We start from the raw sequence: 18,042 nt of genomic DNA on the forward strand, positions 1-18,042 counted from the left end.
TCATCATGTTGTGTTAATGAGGTGTGGCAACGTGGAAGAAGCAAAAATGTGCCTGGTTCTGCGTTGTAGCAGACTGACTACGCGATATAAATATACTACCGTCAGGCGAAAATAGTCAAAAGGAAATCAACCTTACATATCGTTGAATATCACATGGCTAATTTAACATGTTCTGACTGTTTCACATTTATTATTCTGAAAGAGGTAAGTTGATTTATTCACTGAACATGTGTCCAGGTAGTCGTCGCAACCTACCAGTAGAATTTCACTGTTCATACTAATCACTAGTGCATACCAAATATTGTGATGAGTACAATCAACAAACAACTACAATACAATGTTTATCGAAATCAGCTTATAAATATGAACAATCTATTCTGAGAAATGCAACATGTTATTAACATGAATGAATTCGTGAATAAATTACTTGTTAGCTTCTTTATTTCATTGTTAATTTTGGAACGACCCAATTTAACTCTCTTCAAATTATCTAACAATTGAACACAAGATACAGTTGAAATAGACAGCGATTACTCAAATGAAAAATGTGCAATTTCAAACAGGTGAATGTACATACATAATGTCTATCAAGAGATTCAAACATGGTTAGAAGTTAAAATGCAAATAATAAAAACTGGACACTTTTTGCACAAATGCAAAGATCATAAAATCCGCAAAAACTATCGACACACTATCTATCTACACATCTATCTATCTGTTTATCCACTTATCTATCTATTTACCTATCCACAAATATATCAATCTATCTATCTATATTTCTCTCTCCCTATCTAACACTTAGTTATCAATTGATTTCCTTCCTTACCTATCTGCTAGGCATCCCCATTGATGTACTCATATTCATATTTTAATTGAAACCTTCCTTTTATCAATTCACACAAAACGTCATTCCGTACTTGCCCATTCTCTTCATACATTCCTCTAATCTTTCGTTTCATTCCATCAAATTCAGTCATTTTAAATATCTGGAGTATTCGGGCCTTGTCATCTCTGCATATTCTTATTTATTCGTAATTTCAATTGGATGGGAACAATGAACTCAGTTAGAAAGTAAACATGAATTCTCACTTGTGTATGCAATTCGCTCATTCACATATGATAAACAAAAATATCAAATATTTATGAGTCCAGTGCACAGTTACCTGTTAAACTTTGTGAACTATCCATTATATCATTCAGAATAAGTGGCTTCTTTTCTGCACTATCTACACTGTGAACATAATTATGTTTCGTTGAAAGTGCCAACAAATACACCAGGTGAAAGTGCGAAATCAGAAACCGTTCTGTGTTTTATGTTTCATCGTTTACGAATACGTTATAGAGCGCAATTCGAAATAATGTCAATCCAAAGATGTGTTCGATGTATTCCAGTTTATTTGTAAAATCACAGAACATTTGCAAGACGTAGACTATACTGTTATTATCAACCAATTCTTGTCGAGATACACTTCTACCTTATATTGTTCACACAACTATTCGATGATCAACGTATCATTCTGAATTGTACATCGGACGAATGTACTTACTTTGAATTTTAGAAAATTCGTTCTGTTTAAACTAAACCTTTGTCATCTTATATGACTAACTGTATTTTAGACAATTGAGGTGAAATCAGATGATAAATCATCAGACATCGAGAGCTTGCATCAACGCACACATCGATTAAGAAGAGTTTTCACAACTATTAACTAAACTTTAAGTGTTTATTGGTTCCGAACAGTTATCTGCTGCCTTTCCAAACTTTTAAAGAGAACACTCGAGTCTAAACTTACATTGCAAATGACAAATATCAATGTGGATCTGAATGTTAACTATGATATATATTGACATGCATTCGATTGTTTCAACTCAACTATCAACATTTTCATTCATTCCCATTAATTGATATTGATAAAATATATGTACTATAGAAATGTAAACAAATCGCTAAAGATATCGTCAATAGTATGCACATGAAAATCTAAAGCAAAATGTAGAACGACTTACCAACTTGCATGGAGTCATGTAGAAGTAAACACAACACGTTTATATGAAATAAGACGACAAGCTTCATACTTACTGCTGCTGTTCGCTTGAATATTTACTCCTTATATATTGCAAATTATTCAATGAAAAACTGTTATTATTAATGATTTGCTTAGTGTCGGCAAATGTGATAACAAAAATAACTAACCATGATTTCTTTGAAATTTTGTGGAATTCAAGGTATTTTAAGGGCGTGATATTAAATACTCTTTTGATTATTACTGAGTTCATTTCCGTCAAGTATGTATTTACAGTTTTAATAGACAACATCATTATCTACAATTAACTTTGTGTTGGCTTTATGAACTTGAAATAAATTTGAAAAATGGAGAAAAATATTCAGATTCCACTGTAATGATTATTTTCACATTCAAGGTTCATCAACAAAATAGATGTTGTACAAATACAAAATGATCAGTGTAAGCTATAATTATTACTACAATTATTACAGTAGGCGTTAACAAAACTGCCAAGACTATTACCACTACAACTACAATAAGAAATACTACCACTAACATAATTACTACTACTACTACTACTATCACTGCTACTGATGCTAATGGTACTATTACGACAAACATTTGTACTGCATTTATTAATGCCCAAACACATGGCGTGTTATTAAAATATAAAAACCATACATTCAAAACACCATTTGCACATCTCAACGTTGTCTTTTATAGATTCCGATATTCCTCTTAATTTGCAGTTATCTTGATCGCCCACATATTTCTTTCCTATTCTCTTGATTTGAATCTTGTGCTTGTCGGTACTCTACTTCCGGAAGTTGCAGCCCCGTACAGTACGACTGTCTTGACGTTCACGCTGAAGCTTTTGAGTATGGTATTGGTTTACAGACGTTTTGAGTTCCATATATTTGTAGTGACTCACGTTCATCACGAGAACACGATTGGTTTAATAAAAACAATTATTATTATAACCAACTGTACCAGTGTTTGTTTTAACGTGCTTTTGTTTGACTGTGCTAATGACAGCTATTTTGTGCTTCCATTCTTATACACACACTTTGATTGTAACTTCGCGCGAATGCGGTTACCTTCTGTAACCAAGGTTGTATCCTGGCACGATCTCGGTATCCTTTCGATGCCACGAGATCGCCAGCTAATAAACCTCGACTTGGTCCATTAACTGTCTTCTGGTATTCGGCTTCTCGGGGATTTTATGGAGTCATTTGGAACGAGCTTCTTACGCCTTCTGATTTATTTGGCACGTGTTTCTTGGTAGCGGTGTTCATAGTTAATCTCAACTCCGACGCCACGCTAAAATTGGTAATCCCAACTCGAATAAAATTGGTGACCCGTATTTTGGAACACGCCTCAACTTCTGATCAAATCTTCAAAAGAAGCCAATTCGGTGAGTCTATGATTTATCTATCCACGTCTGTCGTATATTTTCATATTTTTTAATATATAATATACGCGACATGACGGATAACGATAAGAATAGTATTAATATAATAGACTCACACGTATGTGCACCGAATCCTTGTCACTTTTTATTCGCGTGATGATGAATTCCACGCTTTATTCGAGAAATGTTTCATTATTAACGATTCTCCTCGCTGACCCGTCTGCTTGGTACGGAATGCATACGCATAAGCATATCCGTCTACCACCCAGCACCAAATGGTTAAGTTGAACGGTTTCACTGCCAACTTAAAAGTGTTCTACGAGCACACGAAAACGGCAACTGGCACGAAACCATACCGCTCGTTCTTTTGGGGGCGAGAACGAGCTTAAAGGCAGATATCCAATGTTCCGCCACTGAACTTGTATACGGCACGACATTGCGTCTGCCCGGAGAATTCTTCACACCACGGAGCAGACCTAATTTCGGTAAATCAGACTACGTCCATCGACTGTCTGCATTTATGCGAACGCTGTCTCCGATGTCAACTCGAATACAACATCGACAGGTCGCTCTCCCTCGAGAGTTATCTACCTGTTCACATGTTTTTGTACGAGTAGATTCGGTACGCAAACCTTGGCAACAACCTTACGAAGGCCCTTTTCACGTGATCGCTCGTCACGAAAAGACCTTCAAGGTTGATCGATATGGACGCGTCGAGATCGTCAGCATTGATCGTCTCAAACCAGCACACGTCGATGACAGTGCCCTATCTGACAACCTGAGATTCAATGCTAGACCTAGCAAACCTACTAGCGGGATCTTCAAATCATCTTCAGGTCCCACGCTAGATACATCTGAGACCTCATTCTCACGTCTCAGTCAACAGCACGCGTCATCTGCACCGTCTACGGACGAGACGACAGTCTCACGTCCACATCAGCAGACCACGCCGCCCTTGACTTCGGATGAGATTGCAGGCTCACGCGACGCGAACGAGACTGCCGTCTCACGTTCCGGTCGCCGAGTACGATTACCCGTACGCTTCCGCGAATAGTCGCACACTCAACAACCGATACGGTGTGGGATTGTTCCTATACTACACGTATGCTACACTCTTCTTTTTTTTGATTTTCTTTTTGTTTCCTGAGTCCACGCCTTCGACCATCTACGTTTGGTTCCGTCGACTTCAGTCAACCTTGGCGAAAGCTGGATTGGCCACCCACGCTCTTGTCAACGTACTCAGTCGATATATTGGTTTCGAATGCTTGGTATACGCTTGGTCTCGAACTCGGTCGTTATGGTCGCTTCTGGTCTTTTGGCTCAACGTGGTTTCGTCCTTCGTCTGCAGCGTTTATGGTCCGAACCCGTACGAACGCCCTCTTCAGATTCTGGATACAAACCACTCTCGTGTAGCATGTCAACTCAAGCAACAAATACAGCACATCGCTCCTGGTACCGTTCTTCGAAAACAAACTTCGTTGGCAACTCGACGATCAACGATCGCTTTACTGTTCGCCAATTCTTCCGTCCTACAATCGCTCGTCAGCCGATCAGTCCCACGATTCAAACCGCTATTTATCGAAAGTGTAAACCCTTTCTAGCGGGGGGCTCCTGTAGTGACACACGTTTATCACGAGAACACGATTGGTTTAATAAAAACAATTATTATTATAACCAACTGTACCAGTGTTTGTTTTAACGTGCTTTTGTTTGACTGTGCTAATGACAGCTATTTTGTGCTTCCATTCTTATACACACACTTTGATTGTAACTTCGCGCGAATGCGGTTACCTTCTGTAACCAAGGTTGTATCCTGGCACGATCTCGGTATCCTTTCGATGCCACGAGATCGCCAGCTAATAAACCTCGACTTGGTCCATTAACTGTCTTCTGGTATTCGGCTTCTCGGGGATTTTATGGAGTCATTTGGAACGAGCTTCTTACGCCTTCTGATTTATTTGGCACGTGTTTCTTGGTAGCGGTGTTCATAGTTAATCTCAACTCCGACGCCACGCTAAAATTGGTAATCCCTACTGGAGTACATGTTTTTCAGCCTACTTGGAATTTGAGTTAGTCACGGAACTATCTTTCCAAGGAATCGTCACTTAGTAGAAATGCCACAAAAAGTCCAGAGTGAACAAAATACCGTTAGAGCACAGGTTTCCACATTTAAGCAGCTGTAATTGGAACCGGTTACTCGTAGAGGTAGTGTCCATATCGTCAATCGATCCATTCAAGCGACTATGATGTCCAAAACATGCCGTCAGGCTTCCGTCTTGAGACACAAATTAATATCTTAATTACAGTCTGTTTCGCCAGAAAGCTTTGAGTTTTATTTGGGGATCTGAAGAGAATATGTTAAATCCACCGAGGCATGTAAATCACATAAGTGAAATACACGCGAAATCGAAGTTTACAAACACAGTGATTTGTATATAAACGTCGTTTTCAACTTGCGAGTTATCTAAGGCGACTTGACCGTCTGTACGTCTAAAATGAGAAATGCTTCGATAGTACAAATGACAGCTAATAGCTGTGTTTGATCTTGATAACTGTTTATCAACAAGCAGAAACTTAACCAACATCAAGTAATATGGAAAACGTTATGTTTGAATAAGAATTAAACGACCACACACAATTGCTAATAACTGCTACGAGAATTGAGGGTAAGTGAATATGATGATGAATACAATAAATGCTAGAAGTATGTGTGATTATTTTAGAATAATATACCATAAACTTGTGCTACAACATACACACTCAAATCGCTAGGAATACAACTGTTTACTAAATAATAATAAGTAGTACAAAATAATACACAAAACTGTCGAATGGAAGTGAACAAGAACGGAGAACATGAAACAGACTTAACAGAAGTTAAAAAGAAACAGTTATTCTCTCAAAAACTCTTGATTTGTAAATCTAACACGATGCTCGATAATTTCCTTCATCTATACAACAACTATTGAGGAATGAGTGTACTTGTTCTTATCGTCAGACTATTGGACAATTTAATACTCCACAGGTTGCGTAAAAGCAGATGAAAGACTGAATTGGGAGATGCGTGCTGATCACCGTTTCACCTCCAAAGAAATTATAAATACTTCCACAAGACTGACAGAACCACATTTCAGCGTATAGACAGCCTTCTTGAACAATTGGGCTACCTGTACCTGCCATCTAGATGTTTCAGCAAGTTATCTGTTTCCTTGTTTGTGTTAACAGGGCATTATGTCAATTAATTTCAGGTGCGTCTGTGAAAAATTCACGACCTTTCGCTGTACAAGTTACGAAAATGTACAATCAGAGACATCTTGATGGCCGAGAGTGTGCATTGAAAAGAGTGAATATTGTTCAGATGTCGACTTTTGAAATGCTATTATCTAATTAGTCGCATATAAAAGTGCTATTATGCTAGATGCATGGTGTAAGTATTAAATCCTGTCTGTTGTAGTATGTTGCATCTTCGTAGTTAATGTCAATTTCGCTAATGTACGTTGTCGCAAGTGCAGAAAGGTTGGACAAATACGAAAATTTCAGAACTTTCCTAGAGTTTTTACTACCAAATCACTGAATAATGGTGGATCAAGATATGATGATTTGGATAGAATCATAGATGCATTGTCGCTCACTACTGCCTGCAGTAGTACTTCAAATTTAATGCGAAACTTAATTACCGAAAGAGACAAGGTCTATTCATGTGTTGTTGATACTGGATAGACTGTTCAGCCTGTGAATACGGTTAAAGTAAAACCTCACCATTTGAAAACTGCATGGTGTTCCTCAGTACATCCTTGTGTCGTTTTTTCTTTATAAACTGTTCGCCAGAAACGAATTCAAAAACGTGGAAATAATATCTTCTTAAAGTATGGAGTTAACCCGGAATAAAACTGACAGCACCTGAAATAATGCAGTTACATCGCTAACGTACACATTGTACCTTGAACGGTCTATAGAGATGAGTGGAATATGCAAGATTTTACGATCACAATTGCGTCACTAACGCGCCTAAGTAACTTTAAAAGGCGTTCATCGTGCAACCGAATATTTTCATCATGAACAACGATATCATCCTGATATGATTCTAGGCCATGAAGACCATTGATGATCCGATTTCTGGCTATTTATACCAAAGCTTGCTGAGTGAAACTTCGTACGTCCCACGACCATCGATAATTGGATTGGTACACAAAGAAATGCGTACGTTCAACAACCGTAGGCCATTTGTCCCAAGCAAAGATGGGCAACATTCACTAGGAGGAGAATATTGACAGAACTAACTTCTTTCTTCGATAGAAGATTAACTCTACTAGATGATGGAGTAATCATTCCATGTATACTAAGATGTGCAGTATCAGATTATCTTCCTACTCCCATCAGGCTTGTTGGTAGCCTGAGATGCAAGCAGATATAAGTTGGAAATGGAAAAACGGTCCTGCTTGTTTGGATAAGCTATTGAACAATGAATCAAACCGGTTTGCAATGAATTCACCATTGGGCTTACTTTTTACTGACCGTTTCATGGGCAATCTAGAAGATAAGGTTCTTAGATCAATAAGTGAGAGATTTCACTTACATAAAGGATATATGGATGTCATGGTCTAATTTTGTAATTTTAAATCGAAATCGGTTATTATTATTCTTCAATAACTTTTCATGATTGTTATTCAGTCATTAAGTTTCACATTTGTCAAGTGGTCAATCAACTTTCATAATTTCGACCCACAAATTATTTTCATCTTTACATTCTTCTCTAACTCTGTGCTTATTTCGCAACCTCGTTTTATGATTAGAGTCTCAAATCACATTGTGATGCAACCATTTCCATCTTTCTAGAAACTCACATATTTAAAATTAAAACACGAATTTCAGCAAAGGGATCTCTTTTCAACGAGTTTATTCCCAAGCTGTACAATCGTATATATATATGAAATTTTTTTGTTTTTTGTAAAAGTAATAATTCCGTGAAGAAATGTGAACACAATTAACCATTAATTAATAAAAAGGTTATTATACTAGATTACGTAATAGGAATAATAACAATAACAATAGATTTGGTGAATATAATAAGATGAATAAAATGTTTCTGTTATAATAATTAAAGATCACAGATGTGTAAGAAATAAATAAGGTGATATGATGAGGATTTCCGAATAAAATAATGAGAATAAAAGACATAAGTAAAGGGGTAATGCAGTAATAATAATAATAATGGTAATAATAGGATAATCAAAATAATTAAGGCCGAGGTGACGATAACTCATAGTTCTATTTTAAGCTTCTGGATGGTAAGAGACCCGGCTGTTTTTAAGAGTTGGATACGAAGAAATCTGGGTAGATTCGAGCGAATCATATAAACAACCTTAAAATCAAATTATAGATCTGTAGAATGGTCACAGTGGACTAGGTGTTCAAGTATAGAACTCCTAACTGCTTTCCTCTCAACCTCATAGAACGAAGCTGGGATATGTTCCCGCATCCGAGCCGAAAGCGGGCGCTGGCTACGGCCAATAAGCCTTGCTCCACAAGAGCAGATGAACTGGTAGATGCACATGAAGCCGACCAGACGTGGAAGCTTATCTTTTATGGATACAGAAAATAAGTTCTTAGGAGTGAAGGTTATTCTCAGTTTAGCCGCGTTAAATGTTTTGCTAATCTTTGTTGTTAGATGATTTTTGATTACGTCTGATGTTCAATCATTTTTCTAAATTCCAGACTTATATAAAGGCTTTTCTTCGGGACGGAACAACTAGATTTCTTGTCGTAACTACTTTTATTCATATTTTTTTCTATGAAATATTCTGGGTAACCCTTTTTCGTCAATGTTTTCTTGAGGAATATGAGTTCTTTGGTAATGCATTCCGTACTGCATATCTGATGTATTCGACAGCATAAAGAATGGACGAGGTTCCTCCTTCTACTTAACGGAACCCAGCTCTAGAAGTTGGTTAGCTGGCCATTCCATGTTTGTTTTCTGAAGGTGAATGGATTGATCATTGAACTTAGTTGGTCGTTTTTTAGTTTTGCCATGAAACAGTCTGCTAACATTGGACCCAATGGAGACCCCATTGCGGTCCCATCCCTTTGTCTATATATTTCACTATTGAAACTGAACTGGACATTAAAAGTACAGCGTAACAATAGTTATTTCACGTGTTCAGTCGGCACACCTAGATCCATGTTGTTAGAATCAATATACTCACATATATAACATATCGTTCCGCTTAAGCGTACGCTATTGAAAAAAGAGTTAACGTCAAGCGAGAACATGTGTTTTCCGGAAGTATTAACGTCCTTAATACGATCAATAAATTGAAAATTATCATGAATAGAATACTTGGATACTTGCCTTCTAACAGGTTCCAATTTAACAGCTAACCATTTGGCGCTTTGGTGGTATGGTGAACTCGACATATCCAAAATGGGTCATAACGGTAAACCTGGCTAATGTACTTTTGGTAGTACATATGACTGAACCCATGGGACGTATGTGATTATATAAATCTTGGGTTATTAACAACATCCGTTAGCTGTTTTTCAATTTGTAATGTTTTACCAACTTCTCCTCTAGGTTTGGAGAATTTAGTAACATCCCCTAGAATTAACTCCATTTTATCCAAATATTCTTGGCGGTCAAGTAGCACTACACCAGCTCCTTTTTCAATTTTACTAAGGATTAAATTCTTATTTCTCTTCAGGAGTATTAGCTGATCCACGTGGTTATTAGTTAATAGGTTATTCCTACTATATTGTGCACTAACGTATCCATGAATGCAGTCCAGTAATATGGATTTAAAGTGTTGAAGATTTTGTAGAGATGTCGGCACAAGATCATGAGTTTGATTTGATAGATTTTCGAATTGTATTTGTGTATGAAGTCTACAACTCCGCCTGGAGTCCCTCCGGGGGCTACTGCCGGTCCCAAGCCCGGATAAAGGAGGAGGGTTGGGCATGGGGTTAGCGTCCCCATCCCGTAGAAAACTAACTCGCTAAAAAAACGCTAACCACAAAAAATTATTCAAACCTTTTAAACTCTGCCATGAGAGTCAGAAGATCTTCATTTAGAAGAATTATGACGCCTCATGATGAAAGCCGAATCCCTTTGGAAGTTACGAGGCCGATGCCCCTTCTGACAACCAGAGCGACCATTTATTTAGGTACATGGAATGTTCGTACAATGTGGGACACCGGAAGAGCCTTCCAGATTGCTGCAGAAATGAGAAGATACAACCTAGAGGTATTTGGGATCAGTGAAACACATTGGACACAAGTTGGACAACAACGACTAACTACAGGAGAGCTCCTGTTATACTCCGGCCATGAAGAAGAAAATGCACCACATACACAAGGAGTTGCATTGATGCTGTCCAAACAAGCGCAAAATGCACTTATAGGATGGGAATCTCATGGACCAAGGATCATCAAAACCTCCTTCAAAACAAAGAAAGAGGGCATTTCAAGGAACATCATCCAATGCTATGCGCCTACCAACGACTACAATGAAGACGCTAAAGATCAATTCTACAATAGGCTGCAGTCAATCGTCGAGAAGTGCCCAACAAAGGACCTGACCATTCTTATGGGAGATTTCAACGCCAAGGTTGGAACGGACAACACTGGATATGAAGACATCATGGGACGACACGGACTGGGAGAAAGAAACGAAAATAGTGAGAGATTTGCAAACCTATGTGCCTTCTATAAACTGGTCATAGGCGGCACCATATTCCCACATAAACGCATACACAAAACCACATGGACTTCACCGGATCACTCTACACAAAACCAAATCGACCATATTTGCATCAACAAAACGTTCAGGAGGACTATAGAGGACGTGAGAACCAAAAGGGGAGCTGATATAGCATCAGATCATCACTTACTGGTCGCCAAGATGAAATTGAAACTCAAGAAGCACTGGACAACGGGGCAGACAGTATCACAAAAGTTCAATAAGGCCTTTCTCCAGGATACTAAGAAACTCAACAAATTCAAGATAGTCCTCAGCAACAAGTTCCAGGCCTTTCATGATCTACTCAATGGAGAAGGAACTACTGTGGAGAGCAACTGGAAGGGGATCAAAGAGGCAATCACTTCAACATGTCATGAGGTCCTGGGTCACAAGAAGCACCACCACAAGGAATGGATCACTGTTGGTACACTGGATAAGATTCTAGAAAGGAGGAACAAGAAGGCAGCGATCAATACCAGCCGAACAAGAGCAGAAAAAGCCAAGGCACAAGCTGAATACACGGAAATAAACAAACAAGTGAAGAGGAGCACCAGAACCGACAAACGTAAATATGTGGAAGATTTAGCAACGACGTCGGAAAAGGCTGCAAGAGAAGGAAACATGAGACAATTGTATGACACGACAAAGAAACTATCTGGAAATCGCCACAAACCAGAACGACCAGTGAAAAGCAAGGAAGGCAAGGTAATCACCAACATTGAAGAGCAACAAAACAGGTGAGTAGAACACTTCAAAGAACTGTTGAATCGACCAGCTCCACTGAACCCACCCAACATCGAAGCAGCACCCACGGACCTCCCAATCAATGTTGGCCCACCAACAATTGAAGAAATCAGCATGGCCATCAGACAAATCAAGAGTGGCAAAGCAGCAGGACCGGACAACATCCCAGCAGAGGCACTAAAAGCAGACGTAGCGGCAACTGCACGGATACTCCACATTCTCTTCAATAAGATTTGGGATGAGGAACAAGTACCAACAGACTGGAAAGAAGGACTACTGATCAAAATACCAAAGAAAGGCGATCTCAGCAAGTGTGATAACTACAGGGGCATCACTCTTCTCTCAATACCGGGAAAAGTCTTCAACAGGGTATTGTTAAACAGGATGAAGGACTGCGTAGATGCCCAACTTCGTGACCAACAGGCAGGATTCCGTAAGGATAGATCGTGTACAGACCAAATCGCAACTCTACGGATAATTGTGGAACAATCAATTGAATGGAATTCATCACTCTACATCAACTTCATTGACTACGAAAAGGCATTTGATAGCGTGGACAGAACAACAGTATGGAAACTTCTTTGACACTACGGCGTGCCTCAGAAGATAGTCAAAATTATACAGAGTTCATATGATGGATTACACTGCAAAATTGTGCATGGAGGACAGTTGACAAAGTCGTTCGAAGTGAAGACCGGTGTTAGGCAAGGTTGCTTACTCTCACCCTTTCTCTTTCTCCTGGTGATCGACTGGATCATGAAAACGTCAACGTCCGAAGGAAAGCGCGGGATACAATGGACATCTAAGATGAAGTTGGATGATCTAGACTTCGCAGACGATCTGGCCCTTCTATCCCAAACGCAACAACAGATGCAGGAGAAGACTAACAGTGTGGCAGCAGCCTCAGCAACAATAGGCCTCAATATACACAAAGGGAAAAGCAGGATTCTCCGATACAACACAGAATGCACCAATCCAATCAAAATTGACGGAGAAGATTTGGAAGATGTAAAAACCTTTACGTATTTGGGCAGCATCATTGATGAACAGGGTGGATCTGATGCAGATGTGAAGGCGCGGATCTGCAAAGCAAGAGCAGCATATTTACAACTGAGGAACATCTGGAACTCAAAGCAACTGTCAACCAACATCAAGGTCAGGATTTTCAATACAAATGTCAAGACAGTTCTACTGTATGGGGCAGAAACCTGGAGAACTACAAAAGCCATCATCCAGAAAATACAAGTGTTTATTAACAATTGTCTACGCAAAATACTCCAGATCCATTGGCCGGACACTATTAGCAACAGCGCACTGTGGGAGAGAACAAACCAGATCCCAGTGGAGGAAGAAATCAGGAAGAAGCGCTGGAAGTGGATAGGACACACATTGAGGAAAGCACCCAACTGTGTCACAAGACAAGCCCTCACATGGAATCCTGAAGGTCAAAGGAAAAGAGGAAGACCAAAGAACACATTACGCCGGGAAATGGAGATAGACATGAGAAAAATGAACAAGAATTGGATGGAACTAGAAAAGAAGGCCCAGGATAGAGTGGGTTGGAGAATGCTGGTCAGCGGCCTATGCTCCATTGGGAGTAACAGGCGTAAGTAAGCAAGTAAGTAAGTATGAAGTCTACTGGTTTTGGAGGTGCTGTTACAGAACTTGAGACCCAATGATAAGGCCTGTAATTGGACTGGAGAAAGTTTAATAGAAGAATGATTAAATACATACTTTTCGGGATGTTCTGGAAACCTGTTAATCAGGTCTACATGTTTCAATGTTTCCAACTGTTTGCGTTTAGCTTTTTGTGACTGTTTTTCCGTAACATCAATAACATAGTCCTCAAATTGTTTACGTTCATTTAACGACAATTCAAGCTTACATGTTTGTCAAACAACTATAAACAAAAATATACAAATTTCAATTACAATTACATCCAACGGAGATGTGGCCGGTGATATTCTGAAACATAGGTTAATTAAAGTAATCATCAGGACATTCTACTCAGCCAATCTTGCGTTGACCTTCTCTTGTCGACCAGCGATGTCTACCCAAACGAATGATAAGTTGCCTGAGTTGACCTCTTCAATGTGCATGCACAAATTCAGCTGCTCCTGTGGAGATAGCTATATCGGGCCTACTATCAGGCAACTTAAACAACGAATGAGTGAACATCTACCAGCTTGGTTTATAAAGGGCTAGATAAAGACAATACGCAGTTTTATATTGGCACATCTTATTGATAGCGGTCATTCTGTAGATAAATTGAAATCATTTCGAGTGATCTATCATGTACATTCATCATTTCTCAACGAATGAGTGAACATCTACCAGCTTGGTTTATAAAGGGCTAGATAAAAAATTTTTCGTTTATATGTGTTGTTCTAATTTTTAAAACCATCAATCAGTCATGTTCTTTTTACTTAACACGTTTGAGTACAACATAGAAAAGCCGTCATTTGGACGTAATCATCGCATTCAGGCTAATGAATTCTACAAGCGAATGTTAGAATTCTCAGAAATTCACTAGTCAAGCGAAAGATCGTCAAGTTCCACCTTGCTATTACTGTTTATAATTTGCAGTAATACTCAAGTTATGTTGAATCAAATAAGTGATTAGCGAAATCCATACAGTCGTATATGTATCAAATTCATGAATATATTGCTACATTGAGTAGATCGATGACTATATTGTTAAGTGATGAATGTGCATTTGGAACATGGAAATCAAGAAATTTTTTTGTGTACTTAATTACTATTTACTCTGGTAACATAATATTTGAACGCGATCTGACAAATGGAAATAGCTTGATCGCAACTCAAAAGTCACTCACGGAAATTCTAAAACTCTTATTAACCACAAAGATTAACACAGAGTGTCTCGAGAAATAACAAATCGGTAACAACAGAAAAATTTTATATTCACTCAAGCAAGGTGTAGAAGCAAAGTTGTGACAATTAAAAAAATAAAGTGGATTATTGAAGAGTAAGCAAATGATTGCATAATAATGTGCTTGGTAATTGAATGCATCAAAATAAGGTTACAGTATTTCTTGCAGTTTTCACGAAATTTTACTTGCTTGTAAGTGCAACATATCAACATTAAAACGACTCAAAGAAGAAGAAAGAGGAGAGTAATAGAAGACATGCTAAATCAGTTATCGTAAGGATTTTCAAACGAAATTAACCAAAAAATTCATAATGATTATCATCATCATTTTGAAACGTGACTTCGACAACTTTCGACCATCAACTAGACTAAACAAAATCATGCATGTAAATTTATTAGAATCATGCAAACGAATCACAGTTATAAAGTGGTATCTGATTCGTGTAATCAATAACGAATGTGTTAAATTATTACTCGTTTCAACGTATATAATCAAAATTAAATGTGTTCATGAACTGAGTAAAACCAAAATAAAATACATTGTAGATTATCCATATTCAGTGTGTAATAATCAAGATTTTCATCGGATTGCATTCTAGAATTATCCATGAATGTATTCACAATTCAGTTGATAACTTTCACTGATTATTCGATATTAATGGACAGACGTTCGGATTGTGGCTTATAACGACATTCAGGATGTGATTTCCATCTCATTTAGGACTGGTCATCTGGATGTATCTTTAATCCACTGTTGATGTTCACACTGAGACGTCAATCGTATATAGTGATCGCCACAAATACGATCAACTTATGTTTAACAGAGATGCATTCATATATAAAGACATCAAATGAAGTGTATCCGTTTTACATTGTTCCTCCATACACTTGCATCAATCAAAATCATTAGTGAATTCATTTTCCTTTCAATATATCACCGATAATTACACGAAAGTATTTAGTCTATGAAATAGATTTAATTGACTCACGATTCACACTTTTGTGTTTCGTCGGATAACTTCATTGACAATATTTGTTAGAAGACGATGTTTCACTGAAATGTTTGTAAACAAACACTGAGTAATTCATTGTAATCTGGAATAAATGATGTGATTTCAGTAACTAATTTTGAAAGGCAAATTTGGTACATTCCCGTGTAATGTGTGACTTGCGTATAATTGAGCAGTACAGTCACTCCGTCTAGAACCCCACCGAGGCTACTGGCGATTCCAATTGTCGCGCTTTGTGTACGTTATTCGATGAATAAATGCACCATATTTTAATTACAATGAAACGTTTACAAAACAACTACGTTTTCTAAGTGTACTATTCAATAAGTCATATTTATCCTCCCAAATAAAATTTTGTTGATTATAACTTACATAAATGTTTATTGTAATTAATTACAATTTCGTATTTCTTTTCAACCAATCTAAATAAGCGGGAAATGCCTGGAAAATGACAAGCGATAATCATTGCATTATGGAGATTTATCAAAGGGATTAATTGTTTTAATTCTTTTTTCTTTCAATTACTCAAGATTGGTTTGTTATCAAAGTGATGTTATATAATGATTAAGTAAATCAACTAATTGATGGGTATTAGTTCATTCTTGTACATTATGCATTGACATTAGTGTAGAGTCATGGTGAAAAACTAACTGACAGGAGATCCCTACATTTGCTCTTTTTGCTAAGTCTGTCATCTATTCACAAGTCTAATAACTGATAACAAATGAAAATACTTTCGACTGTCACAAACTGTAAAAGCATTTATCGGTGAGACTCATTAACAGATTGATGAGTCTACCGTTTTCAGAATTATTAGTTTTCTTCCTTTCGACAATTTGTGGACACAGTTTGAATGGAATTGTAAGTGGTTTCATGTGTACATTATGGTAGAAATCCGGGATATAAAATGTGTATCATAACTCAAAGTGTGATTCATTTCAGTTTACCTCTGTGACTTGTCGATTCGGGTTTAACACATTCTGCAGTTGTTAACGCTATGTAAATAAAAAAGTTCAAATTACATTTCAATATTTTACACGCTTCTCAAACATTTCTTTGATAAACGAGATGATCATCAGACGAAAGCAGTTGCATTCAACTACCTTTCATGTGAATGAAAATATATGTGTTTTAAAATGAGTACAGGATCAAAGCGTGCTGAAAAGAAGGTCCGATCAGTTTCATAAAACCTCATATCATTCAAAATGAAACAGTTATCATCTAAGCATTCAGTGGTGTAAAATATTCATGTTCATAAAGAACTGATAAATTAGCAATAGATTCAGACTTTCCAAACACACACTGCTTTCATGCCTCCCAGTAAACATTATTCCTTAAAGGAATAACTTTGATTTCAACATTATCTTCAGGTTGTTTGGATAAAGATTCTTCTCAGCGCAATTATCTGTTAGTTCATATAACCCACGCACAGATGTGCTGCCTTCTTCAATACTCTAATACTATCAACTGATTATATTTACAAAATAACATTGATTTGAGTGCAACTGTCGAATTAAATTTGCAGGTTAATAATCGGGACCACATTCTTTTCCATCACGCTGGAAAACTATCAAGATATCATTTAGAATATGTTGACTGATGAGCAGTCTCACTATACAAATACGCATAGACTGTCTGTCTTTTGATCCATTATCATACTTTAAGTAGTGGAACTACTACAGATTGAAAGTGGTAGACTCAGATGTTACTCAGAATACTAGAACCAGAATATGTTATCAGTACTCATGAAGTCATATGTTCGTAGTTTCAAAATTAAGTATTGGATTTACGCCACGAGTTCATCGGAATTTCAGTACAATATGTTTATTGATTGTGCAGGCTATCCATCTCTTAAATAAACAATCCTCTCGTGTACAATTCTCATTGTCGATTTCAAAGCGGTGTGGAGCGAGTTAATTTCGTGACCTTTGATTTATGTAGATTAAGACTAAGTTACTCAACTAACAGAAACAATGAACATCTGGGACTCACATGAAGCTTTTAGGAATAAAATGCGAGAAATGAGAATCATCAGTTTTCTTAAATGTCGTCAGCAATATAGACACAAAAACCAATTTTAAAACAAATGTACAATTACATTACAAGGATTAACTAAACAGTTATGAATAGCAACTCTTACCTCTATAATTGGTCATTTCTGTGTTCAGACACTCTTGTAGAATGGAAGATTCGGACACCTTTATATCTACATATACAGCAATCAATTAATAGATAGACTTCATAGT

At 37.5% G+C, this 18,042-nt stretch overlaps 1 protein-coding gene across 1 annotated transcript; it reads left to right on the forward strand.

The window, feature by feature from the left end:
* The first annotated feature begins 3,070 nt into the window (after positions 1–3,070).
* Positions 3,071–5,295, forward strand: MS3_00007284 (uncharacterized protein). Its single transcript, XM_051215547.1, has one exon. It carries the CDS (start codon positions 4,383–4,385, stop codon positions 5,016–5,018), a length of 636 nt encoding a protein of 211 aa, XP_051066077.1. The 5' UTR covers positions 3,071–4,382; the 3' UTR covers positions 5,019–5,295.
* Positions 5,296–18,042: the final 12,747 nt, after the last annotated feature.

Source organism: Schistosoma haematobium, chromosome 4 (assembly GCF_000699445.3).
Source record: "Schistosoma haematobium chromosome 4, whole genome shotgun sequence".
Lineage (NCBI taxonomy): Eukaryota > Metazoa > Platyhelminthes > Trematoda > Strigeidida > Schistosomatidae > Schistosoma > Schistosoma haematobium.

Excerpts from the sequence above, each read along its gene's own strand:
- MS3_00007284 (XM_051215547.1), top strand. The coding sequence starts at position 4,383 with ATGAGATTGCAGGCTCACGCGACGCGAACGAGACTGCCGTCTCACGTT.